A 12,659-nucleotide genomic window follows, 5' to 3' on the forward strand; every position below is an offset into this window, starting at 1 on the left:
GAGAAAGGGCAGATTCCAGGGGTCATGATTTCTGTTCCCAAATCATCTAAGGGTGTCACAGGGCAGATGGAGCAGAGACTGTGAAGTCTCTGACAGCAGAGCTGGTACAAATGGAGTGGGAAGAGGAAGAAGAATTTCCAGGAGGCAGATTTCAGCTTAAAGCAAGGAAAACTTTCTGATTATGAGAGATGCCCAAAGATGGTGTGGAGACTGAGCTCCCATCCCTGCCTAGAAGGTATGCTTTAGAAGAGATTTGGCTGTGAGCCTTGACAGCCAATTGTCAGAGACATGAAGATTGGAATTGACTAGCGAGACTTGGTAAAATTTAGGATTCCACCAACTATAAATTTTTCAGATTCTGGGAGTCTAAGAACCAATGACAAATGTCATGGAGTTCCACAGTTAAGAACCTGCTGGAAAGCAGCAAAATCAGAAATTCGTGACCTGTTTCTTTATCTTGGCTGTGTTTCTCTTTTTCTCTCTTTGTCTTTCTTGAGCTCATGCACTTGCTCTTTCATATAGCAGGAACCTTTGACATTTTTCAGGGGATAATCTTTTTCCTTTAAGTGTGTTTCTGACTCAGCCTTTGCTCCTTCAGCATCGTTTAGAGAGGCTGAGCTCTCTGGAGATTAGCTCTGGCCTGTCACCACAGCAACTGCCCAGGCCCTGTGGGCATCCGTGGTAACAGGCAAGGGCTTTGAGAAACAAGGCTTATCTAGCGGTGAGAGGAAGCCCCACAGGGAGCTTGATATGAAACAAGCAGGTTGTGTATGGAGAGGTCTTTTTCAAAAGGATTAGTTATGCAGGTGTGTCTCACTTTACACAGTTGGCCAGGCCCTGAAAAGTGTGCGTGGGTGTGTCAAATTTTGGTCAAGGGAGGAAATCTTATTTTAAAGGCAGAAAAGAGACTCGCTTTTCCAAGTCCCTGCGGTGAATCCCCTTCATAAAGTGGATTCTCCTTTTGTAAAATGAACCTCTGCCCACATTGTGACCTAGTTAGTCTAGTGCTGAGTGTCTGTGAGTGGGGCCATCCATAGAGAACCCCAGGGGCATGCTTCCACCTTCACTGCAGGCAAGGAACAGCAGCAAATCAGCTGAGGGGAGACAGAGTATAACGGGGAAGCAGAGTGGGTGTGGTGCCACAATGAAGGGAGACCAGGACAGTGGGCCTTGCCTAGCATGAGCAGCTCTGCTGCAGCAGTGGTGGGGTGTCCGAGAGACGGGTGTTCTTGGAGGTCCCCAGCAAGGAGGGGTCTGTGTCCAGCGTATCAGACATCTTGTCGCAAATGGCATCCACCAGACGCTCGAAGGCCTGCCTCACGCTGATGTTCTCCTTGGCGCTGGCTTCAAAGAAGTCAAACCCTGAGGATAGAAGAGAGATAGCAGTAAGGATCTTTCCCTTCCTTTTCATGCCCCCTGGCCAGAACACTCTGCATTAATACAGCCAGTGCTCAGGAGTAAAGCAAGGAGGCCTAAGGGTGGAGGATTCTGCCTCAAGGAGAGGGTACCGGGCAGGTATTACCTGCACCGGTTTTAGAGTCAGACGGATCCTGGCTCTATCACTGACCAGCTGTGTAACCCTGGGCAAGTCACCTATTTTCTTTATGAATCAATTCCCCGGTTTATAAATTGGGATAATTTTATCTATCTCATAGAATTATTTCAAGGATTAAACAAGATGATGCATGTAAAGTGTATAGTCCTGTGCCTGATACAGGGCGGGTGTGTGTGTGTGTGTGTGTGTGTGTGTGATAATTAGGTGTTTTCTGAGAGTGACTACTTGACTATGTGTACACAGCACTTCAGCTTCCAAAGCATTGATCTCACCCATTATCTCATTTGATCCTCACGTCACCCCTGGGGGAAGGAGGGCTCAGGCAGACCCTCTCCATTTCACTAATGCCCACGCTGTGGCTCAGAGAAGTAAGCTGACCTGCCCAAGGGCACCAGTATAAGAAGCCCAAGCTTTTTCCTTTTTTTTTTTTTTTTTTTTTTTTTTTTATTTTTTAATGCTATTCTTGTCTGCTTACATTCTTTTTATGTATGTATGTATGTATGTATGTATGTATGGCTGTGTTGGGTCTTCGTTTCTGTGCGAGGGCTTTCTCTAGCTGTGGCAAGCGGGGGCCACTCTCCATCGCGGTGCACGGGCCTCTCACTATCGCGGCCCCTCCTGCCGCGGAGCACAGGCTCCAGACGCGCAGGCTCAGCAATTGTGGCTCACGGGCCCAGCCGCTCCGCGGCATGTGGGATCTTCCCAGACCAGGGCTCGAACCCGCGTCCCCTGCATTGGCAGGCAGACTCCCAACCACTGCGCCACCAGGGAAGCCCGCTTTTTCCTTTTTGACCAGGGCTTTCACTCCACTTACCCCTGCCTCTTACTCACCCCAGCCCGGGCAGTCTAGTCTGGGTTCTGGGAGACACTCCAAGATCCACACTGAATAAGCAGAGCTTCATTTGCTCTGTCTACTCACAGACACACTGGGTTATCTCCCCTCAGAGGGGTTCTTCCTCCCTGAATTTCCAGGAATCACCCTGGATCTCTTGCTCCTCACACGGACCCAACAAATTGCCCAGGAAAAACTGCACCTGAAGGGTGAGACATTCTTGTCTGCTTTGCACCTTGAGATCCTTGAAGGTACTTTCTGTGACAATGAACAGAACTTGGTTGTCCCAGGAGACACGAGCAAAGCCCTCCTGATTCAGACAAAGCGGCTGCTTTCCAACGGAGGGTCTTGGCCAGGTTGGTGGCAGCCCTTAGAAGCATAAGCCTTCATTCTCCATCACGTCCCTGCGCCGGCCTACTCCTTCCTCTTTTGCCTGTCCACCTTCCTCTTTCCCTTCCTTCTGAGTCCATCTTTATTTCTCCTCAAAAGCTTCCCTCTTCCCTTTTTTCCACGTTAGCTCCTTCTTTTCCCCTTATGTTTCTCATACTCCTTGGGATCCTTAATATTTATTGAGTGCCTACTATATGCCAGATGCTATGCTAGGAGCTTTACAGATATTGTCTTCCTTAATCCTCACAACAGCCTGTGGGGTAAATATAATCATCTCCAATTTATAAAAGGAAAATGAAGGCTCTAAGAGATTACCTAACGCACACAGGGTCACGTGACTGTGTTAGGGAAACTGGTTTTAGATCTGGGTCTGGCTACTTCCTACATCCACACACAGCCCTGCCTCCCGTTTCTTCACTTTTCTCCCCTTCACTTTCCTTTTCTTTTTTTTTTTTTCCCCCTGATCATATATTTTTCTTCCTTTACAAGGCTCTTTGGCCTCCTTTGCTTTTATCTGACTACCACAGTGTCTGAATCTGGGCAAGTCACTTCATCTTTCTGAATCACTTTAACCTCTCTGAGTCTCAGCCTCCTCGTTTGTCAAATAGGAATAATAACAGCATCTTCCTGCCGAGAGCAATCCGGGGAAGATTGAGCGAGACAATGGATAAGTTGCTGTGCGAAGTTGCCTGTTATGATGACAGTTTCTTTCTGCTCGTCCTTCATCTGCTCCTCTCACTTCCTCTTCATCCCTTTCTCCCTCTTTTATCATCCTCTCACACAGAGGAGGGGGGTCTCTTTCCTCCTCCCTCCTTCTCCCTATTATCCCATTGTCCACAGAGAGGGCTGAAGCCCCCAGGTACAAACAGGGCTCCTCTTCCCCGGGCCACGCCAGCTTGAAGGCACTCACAATTCCTGCCAGCCCGCCTCTGGTTGACAGCCTCTCCTGTAGCCCATTTCCCGACCTGAGAAAGCAAGGTGCAGAAGTGCCTGCTAATTGAGGACATGTGATGAAGAAGGAAGCAGCTGCTGGCCCGCTGGCTGTTATCCTCAGTCTGTAGAAACGCAGTTGGCTTAAGAGACCCTCCAGCATGTAGCTTTTCCTTAATGAATATCATAAACATTGACTCTCTGGCCTTTGACTGGTTTGTTACAAGTGACAGTGTTTGGGGAAGTGGACGGAGTATGTTGCTTGCCTAGAAAAGGGGCAAACAGGTAAAGAAGTAAATAGGCTTAAACCATCAGTTTGGATGAAGATGGGGACACAGGCCAAGGCCAGGATCACCAATCCCTTCTGAGTAATTGGCACTGAGGGGAGGACGTGCCCCATTGCGCAGGTGGGCAGTGGGAAGAAGCCCAGAAGTCAGACAGCCTGGATTTGAATATAGTCTCTGTCAGCTACCAGCTGTGTGACCTCAGGCAAATTGCCTAATTTCTCCCAGCCTCTGTATCCTCATCTGTAGAATGGGTGAATATCACCTACCTTATAGGGTGGTAATAAGAATTAAATGCACAAAAGTTTGTGAAGTGGTTGGCATGTGGAATACATGACAATTCCCTTTCCCTTATGTTCCCAGCCCATCTGAGTGCCAGCTTCCTTGCCCCTCCATCAGTCCCCAGGGCCTTTGGGGAAAGCCTCCTTTTCTTCATCATTCAGGGTCAATCAATAAACCAGGTCTTTATTGAACATTAACTTTGTGCCAGGTCTTGCCTTGAGTGCCAGGGACAAGGGGAGACCAAATCCAATTGTGGAGAAAAGACACACTTATGAGAGTGTCAGTCCCTCACACGTTCATAGTCCTTAACGATTCCCAAATACAATTTTAAAACAACTTTGTGGGGGGGGGGGCAAGGCAAGGGTTATCACTTGTAATTTACAGATAGGGAAACTGAGGCTCAAGGATGGGGCATAAGCCAGGGCTCTATCCCTTATGCCCCCTTGTCTCACTCTCAGTTGGGACAGTGACAGAATACACTATAACCCAGGTAGAGCAAACCAGAGGCTGTGCAGGAATGCGGCAGAGGGAGAGAGTGGCAGGGGAGGAGAGGGAGAATAGACTGCCAAAAGTTAGTGGCGATGGGTGTCTTTAAGGCCAGAACTGAGCAAAACTCTTCACCTGACTAACTTTTTCTTTAGGACTCAGCTTAGGTATGGCTTTGCATCCTCCTCGGTGCTTCCCTCTGCCACAGCACGTGTTACCCTGCATGGTGGAAGTCCATCTGACAAGGAGATCCCCAAGCAGGGACCACGTTCATTCATCTGAGCTCCAGTACCAGCCAGAAGAGTAGGGGCTTGGTGAATGTTAACTGAATGAATGGACAGATGGATGCGGGAGACGGGAATGAGTGTGGAGGGTGTGGTTGAGGGCCTGTGGACAGTGGGGTTCATGAGAACTCATCTCAATAAGCACGGCAAACCCTGTGCTGGGCACTGGGGACACTGAAGTGAATCAGTTGCGGTTCCTAACCTTGAGAAGCGGAGATAGACACACTGACAATGTGATAAATGCTGGAAGGGTGGGGAGCGAGGGAATTGTCATGGCACAGAGGAGGCACTTATCTGAGTCTGGGGCCCAGGGAAGGTTTCTTGGAGAAGCTGATTCCTAAGCAGATATCAGCTAGATAAAGATATGTGTGAGCACATGCATGTATAGGACACCAGGCAGGGGAATCCGCATAAACACATATAATGGGACAAAAACCAGTCTTGGTATATCCCAGAATGACCACAGCAGTTTGTTATCATTAGAGCAGTAAGCTCAAAGTGGTGACAGAAGAGGGAGTAAGTAACCAAACACGGAGAGCGCATATGTCAGGCCAAGGAGGTGTCACCACTGCCGTCTCAAAGATAACCAAGGTGTGAGAACTCTGATTCAAGTAACTGGCGCGTGGCCCTGGCCAGCTCGTGGGTCTCTTTTGCTAGCAGAACAATCCCAAATGCACCTCCACCCAACGACTGTCAGACTCCTGGAAGGCTCTTCATTAGTAGGTCCAGATGGTAACCTTTTCCTCAGGTTCGTTAGTGAGGAGTCGCAGGAGCTGAGAATCTAGAGAGCTCAGGAAGATGACAACCGATTAATCAGACTGTTCCCCCGTCCTTTCCTCCCTCTAATTGGCTTCAGGACAATGGAATTTCTGCTGCCTTGAATCGGGCCCAATTCTTAATTGAATCTGAGATGATTCCCACCCCCAAAATGCTCCTGTTTACCTATCCTGTCCAAAGGCAGCTGTCACAGCCCCACAGATTCCATTGACTCTGTCCACACTGCCTGCTTCTGAATTTGACTTTAGAACTCTTTTCAGAAACTCACAACTAGCTAAACTTGCTTCTCCTCACCCTGAAACTGCCCCAGAACATTTCTCCTCTACTTTTATGTTCAAATCCCTTCTCTAGCCTGCTCTGATAACCTCCTCATCTCCATCTTCTATCAGTCTTCAACTCAAGCCCTTCTGGTCACTGATGATTTTGGCAAGGGATTCACTGTCTCCCTTTCCACCCAGGCTTGTACTCATTCTCAGGAACTTTGGGTTTCAGGTGGACAATCCATCCAACACCCTGGCTCTTAAATTTCTTAACCATCTCATTTCCAGCAACATTCTCTCCCATTTTGTTTCTGCTATGCCCCTGTCCTTATAACTTGAGCTATTTTGACTTAGATTTGTGTCACTGGAACTCAAAGAGGTTTAATTAATCCAATATCCAGCCTCATTAGGTTAACACCCAAGATTCGGCATGGCTCAGCCTCTGTCCACTTCCCCAGCCTCATCTTCCTGGCTCACACCATGCTCCAGAAACGTCGACACTTCCTTATTTGGTTTCTTTACTCGTGCTACTACTCTTTAGCTCCTACTCCTAATCCTCTTCATTACTCACCTGTGGAATCCCTGATTGCACAGAGCCTTCCCTTTCTCTTTCCGCCCCATCTCCACTGCTCAGAACATACAATGTACCTCTCCCCTAGACCCCCATGGCACCTGACACGATTGTTTCAGTCAGAATCCATCAGGAAAATGGGAACTGTTCTTAACATCTGAACTAGAGGGAACTGGTTATATGGGTGGTAGAAGAACTAAGAGGCCAAACAGAATACTGAAGAAACCCAGAGATTATTAACAGAAAAGAAAACTATTAATGGGGCCAAAGGAAGTTAAAACTGTGGGAGCAGGAGTCAGAGAAGAGGAGCAGCCTCTAAAGGGGGAGCCTATCAAGGGGTGGGGGAGACACACATGCAGGTTTTTCCCTTTTCCCCAACTCCCATCACTTGCCAGTGTCTCTCCTTGGCTAAACCCAGCCAGAAGCCACTGGCACAGGAGGCTGGGAAACACAGCCTGAAAAGGTCAACTTCCTAGGGGGTGGTTTCAAGAGAGAGACAGAGCTGGAGAAGGGTGAAGAATGATAGTAAACAGGACGTTGAGATTATCTCTCTACTATTTTGTTTCCCTGGTCAATGAGCATCTTGAGAGCAGGGAACTTATTCACCTCTAGGGCACCAGGGTCCATCATGTGTTCAGTGATTGTGGCAGACTGTTCACTGCCCTCCCTGTAGAAGATTTTATATTCCCACCCACTGCCAAGTGGCTTGCAGTGCCTCCTTGTGGAAGGAATATATCTCCCTTGTCAATCAACATCAGATCTCATCATGTAACTTGCTTTGGCCAATGGATGTGGGCAGACCAAGTCCCAACAGAAGCTTTGAGAGTCTTTGTGTGGCTTAGGCATCTCAGATTGGATCTCAGAGTTGCAATGACATGGACAGAGCTGCAGCTGACTTGCAGCTGGCATGTAATGTGAGTGAGAAATAAACCTTTATTATCCAAGCTCCTGACTTGGGTTATGTGTTACCACAACATAATCTAAAGAATTCTCACCAATACTGGGACTGAGGGTGAAATTTCAAGAGAAACTACTGCAAGCTTTTGGGAAAACACCACTGGGTGATGATACAATGGAAGCGTTAGGATTTTGAGTCTAAAGGCTGAGTTAGAGTACTGGACCTGCCACCTATGACCTGTGTGACTTAGAAAAGTTACATAATCCTCAAGTGAAAAAAGAAAGACACGGAAGTGTGGCACAGCTCATTGCATGCAAGAAAACATAAATGGTATGAACTCAGGTTCTTCAGTGTAATGGAGCTGAAGACAATGCCGCCTCCCAGACTAGGAGTGAGAGTGAGGGCCACAAGAGAATTGTTGTGAAAACACATTGTGAATCATAAGTCACTACACCAAGGTTAGTTATTCTCAATGTCAGCTACGTCTTTGTTTCTCTGCATGAGGCTGAGTGATGCAAGGTTTCAATTCACCCCAATCCAAAAAACATTTATCAAGCACCTAAAATAAGCAAGGCCATGTACAAGGGTCTGTGGGGACTGAGTGATGAGTGGGGAATTGTGTGAATGGAAATCATGGAGTCAGAGGGATAGAGCTGAACAGACCTTCCCACTCAACTAATCCAAATCCCCTGTTTTTCAAAAGGGCAAAATTGAGACCCAGAAACAGGAAATAAGATGCTCAAGGTCACACAGTATATACTAGTGGCAGAAGCAGGATAAATCCTTCAGTCTCCAAACTCCTAGGCTGGTACTTTTCCCTCCACACCTCACTGAAGTGAGTGTTTATGTGTATGTTTCCAAACCACATTTTGAACAGGTTTCTCCTGCCCTTGTAGGCAGAAGCGCATTTCGCTTTTACTAGCATCCCTGGGCTCTAGTCTAGACCCATTCCCAGTCAGATCGAGGAAGAGACAAGGAGCCCCTTTCTGAGCGGCACAAAGAGGTAGAGGCCCTAACATGTCATGCTTCCTGGAATAGGAGTCCCTGAAACTTCTCTGCCCTCCCAAAGATCCACTTGCCTTAGCGACTCTACAGCCTCATCCATGTCCCAGGAACTTTGAGGATATAGAAGACCTGCTGCTACTCAAAGCTTTAATAAATGCTAGTTGCTGGCCATATCAGTAGTTCTGGCGGAGAGAGCTGAGAAACACTAAAAGAAAGGGAGTCCTGAAGAGGAATCCCATAAAGCAGAGAATGGCCCTACTGCACTGGCAAGCAGATCACTGAGACTTACTTAATAGTTGGTGTAGCAGAGGGTGAGGATGAGGAAGGCTGAGCATCCTCTCTCACTGCTCACACATATGATCACATCCTTGTGAAATTCTTGACATGGTCTGCAAGACCCTGCATGATCTAGCCCCTGCCCACCTCTCCACCCTCATCTCCCACTACTCTCCCCTTGACTAGTTAGTCCCTGCAACATGGTCTTTCAATCTCATGAGCATCTTCAGCTCTAAACTACATTAGGGCTGGTCTTGATGTGGAACACTCCCCTCCCCAATCCACCCTCAATCTTTGCCTAATTTTTTTCTGGTCCTTTAGTTCTCAGCTTAAGCGTTACTTTCTCAGAAGATCTTGACTCTCCAGTCTAAAATTAGGTTTCTCTCTTTTTTACTTTCTTGATAGCACTTCCAGTGGACTTATGTTACTTTTATCTATCCACCATTCCTTCCTTTATGGAACTTCTACTTTAAACAACTGCGGTGGGACTATAGGTTACAATACTTGCCTCCCACGACCACTGGGACAGGCATGTGACTCACAGGTAGCCAATCACAGTCTTCCCTGAGATTGACATAAGGTGGTTGGGAGCAAGAATCCTCTTTTTGCAGAAGTTGGAAGATATGAATCTGGAGCTGCCATCATCCATCTTACTCCCCATTCAGAGTCTGACTATAGAAAGAGGCTGAAGGCATACACAAAGCTAAGAAATAGTGCAATTAAGTTGCACTCATAAGCTAATAAATTCTATTTTTTTAACTAAAGCTTGTTTGATTTGGGATTTTATCACTTGCCATAATGAAAGTCCTAAGTCAAATAGAACTTAGCACAATTTTTAACAGCTTTATTGAGATATAATTCACATACCATACAATTCACCCATTTACACAATTTTTAATTATATATTTATTTGTATAATTATTTGTTTAATGTTTCTTTCCCCCATTAGTTCCGTGACAGTAAGAATCACAGCTAAGTGTCAAGATAAAACCTGGCTCAGAGTATGTGCTCAATAAATATTTTTCAATAAACAAATGTACGAGTGAATGAGTATCTATCCTGTGCTGGGTGGCTGGGATAATGAAAAAAAATTTTAGACATAACCTCTGCTACTGCTGAGGTCTACCAAGAGAGACAGACATGTAAATAGGCAAGTTCTGGTAAGCAGTAGAGGAAAGCTCAGGAAGTCGTGTAGGACTGAGATGGGTTACCTTTACCTACCCAAATCTAACCAATTCATTAAGGCCCTCTTTAAGTACCTTCCTAAACCCTGTAGTGAGAATTAACCTCACTTCCATCTGTTTTCCTACATAAATTAGATAGATCTTTATTGGCTCTACCACTTCCTAATTGTGTAACCTTGAGCAAGAGCCTAATTTTTCAGAGTATTGAACATGACCTACCTTGAAGACTTATAGTGAGAATTAAATGAGATAATTAACGCAAAGCATTTCATATAATGCCTGGCTCAATATATATCAGCCATTATTACGATATTTGCTGTATAGTGAGGTTAAGTGGTTAGAAGCACAGGCTCTGGAGCCAGACTACTGCTTGAGTTCAAATTCTGACTCTACTTGTTACTAGCTGTGTGACCTTAAGCAAGTTACTCAGCTTCTCTGTGCCTCAGTTTTCTCATCTGTTAAAAGAACAACTTGGGGCTTCCCTGGTGGCGCAGTGGTTGAGAATCTGCCTGCCAATGCAGGGGACACGGGTTCGAGCCCTGGTCTGGGAAGATCCCACATGCCACGGAGCAACTGGGCCCATGAGCCACGATTACTGAGCCTGCGCATCTGGAGCCTATGCTCCGCAACAAGAGAGGCCGCGATAGTGAGAGGCCCGCGCACCGCGAGGAAGAGAGGCCCCCACTTGCCACAACTAGAGAAAGCCCTCGCACAGAAACGAAGACCCAACACAGCCAAAAATAAATAAATTTTAAAAATAATCTGTTTGTACTTTAAAAAAAAAAAAAAAAGAACTTGGATATAAGAAAAGTACCTATCTCAGAGGGTTCTAGGGGGATTAAGTTACATGAGTAATACTTTAAATACTTAGAATAGGGCCTGACACATGGTAAACACCTAATAAATGTTTAACTAACACACCTTTTTAAAATGCTAGTCATAAGGGTCTGGCATGCTGGCTATATTTTTTCCAAATATAAAATTAACTCACCTTTTAAAAACTTAGTCTTGTTTAACTTTAAGGGCTTGACATGTTGATTATATATTTTTTCTAATACACACCAAAATATATACATAAAATCATCTTGCACACTTCCAGTGACATGAATCTCCCGCTTGGGGAAGCATTACTCTAGACTCACACAATCCAATGATTTATGGCTCCCTAAACACAGAGTGCTGTTCCTTGCCTTTGCCACTGTTATTCCCCCGCCTGGAATGTCCTTGCCTTTCTTTCTCACTTGGCTGCTCCTACTTGTCTTCAAGACTCAGCGTGGGCGTCATGTTCTCTGACCCCAACTGAATAGGTGCCTCCTCTGTGCTCCCACAACCCCGGCACATCCCCCCATCACAACACTGATCACCAGGTGGATCACTGTTTCTGTCTCAGACCAGAGAACATAGCCTATTTCACAGCACAGTACTTGGCATGGAGTAGGAGCTCAGGAAGTCGTAATTAGAATGAAGTAAAATGAAGTAGCCAAATACTTGACTCCATAAAATTTTAATCAAAACATAGTCATGCAGTGTTTACTCACTGCCAGGCCATTTGCCAGGCACAGTGGGTATAAAGATAAACAAGACTCATTTCCTGTCCTCATGGAGCTTTCTGGAGACAAATATGGAAACAAGTGCACCCAAGTGTGATGGGTACTCTGCCTGTTGCATGTACGGGGTACGCTAAGTGGGGGCACAAAGAAAAAAGCTGGGGGAATACGGAAGAGGCTTCAGAGCAGTGAAGATGTTCTGAAAGCTGAATGGGCTTTCAACAGCTGGATAAAAGTAGGGGATGGGGAGTAGAAAAGAGCCTTTCAAACAGATGGCACATCATTGATCCAGGGAGAGCGCTGGGAGTCTCAGGGAAGGCAGGCTGAAGACATAAAGAGATAGCCTGAGGTCACCCATGTGAGGGCTTCGCCACATGCTTACTGTTCTGTGAACTATCAGAATGGGGAGAGGCACATTCTGGACCCTGAGAACCTCTGTGATGGGGCAAGAACCATCAAGAGCCAAATGGCCCAACCTCCGTGTTTATTAAGCACCTACAGTGTGTTAATTTCTATTCCAGTCCACACTGGAGAACAGGAGAGGGAAGAAAGAAGTATAGGACACTCTCCTATATATCTACTCATAATACACATAACACAAATATATATAAGACACAATTCACACTTGTATATTATACAATTTTCCCACCTACCAGCCCAAATATCTGTACTTCAGAAACTGGCAGAGAATATAACTTTAAACTCCCTATTCCTCAATACTTACAGCACCTAGGTTGTAAGAAATACTTTGGGAGACTGGCTAAAAGCTAAGCAGTATGCTCATTCTTCTAGAAGAAGACTTCTCTAAGGTGATCCTACATTGAACCCCAATACAGAAAAGAAAAGAAAAAAAGGAAGAAAAGAAAGGCTGCTCTTTTAAGCAAGTGTAGGTAGGTGTCCTGCTGTGCAGTCACTGAGACACACCTGAGGCACCTGGGTCTCAGTGGAGCACAAGGATCAAGGTGCTTTAACCTTGGAAAAAGTCAGAGCATCACTGAGCTGCATGCTTAAGCCACGTTGTCTCATCCCTCATACAATTACTTTTGTCGTGAATTGTATTTTGGTAACAAAGCATCAGTTTACATTGAGAAAAATTGT

At 46.0% G+C, this 12,659-nt stretch overlaps 1 protein-coding gene across 1 annotated transcript in view; it reads right to left on the bottom strand.

Moving 5' to 3' along the window:
* Positions 1-788: 788 nt before the first annotated feature.
* RAB3B (RAB3B, member RAS oncogene family) overlaps positions 789-12,659 on the bottom strand; it is a 60,662-nt gene continuing 48,791 nt past the window's right edge. Inside the window, exon 5 of the mRNA XM_036836987.1 lies at positions 789-1,362. Coding sequence (XP_036692882.1) covers positions 1,175-1,362 — 188 coding nt within the window. The 3' untranslated portion in view covers positions 789-1,174. The remainder of the gene's footprint in view (positions 1,363-12,659) is intronic.

Source organism: Balaenoptera musculus, chromosome 1, assembly GCF_009873245.2.
Source record: "Balaenoptera musculus isolate JJ_BM4_2016_0621 chromosome 1, mBalMus1.pri.v3, whole genome shotgun sequence".
In the NCBI taxonomy this organism is placed as follows: domain Eukaryota; kingdom Metazoa; phylum Chordata; class Mammalia; order Artiodactyla; family Balaenopteridae; genus Balaenoptera; species Balaenoptera musculus.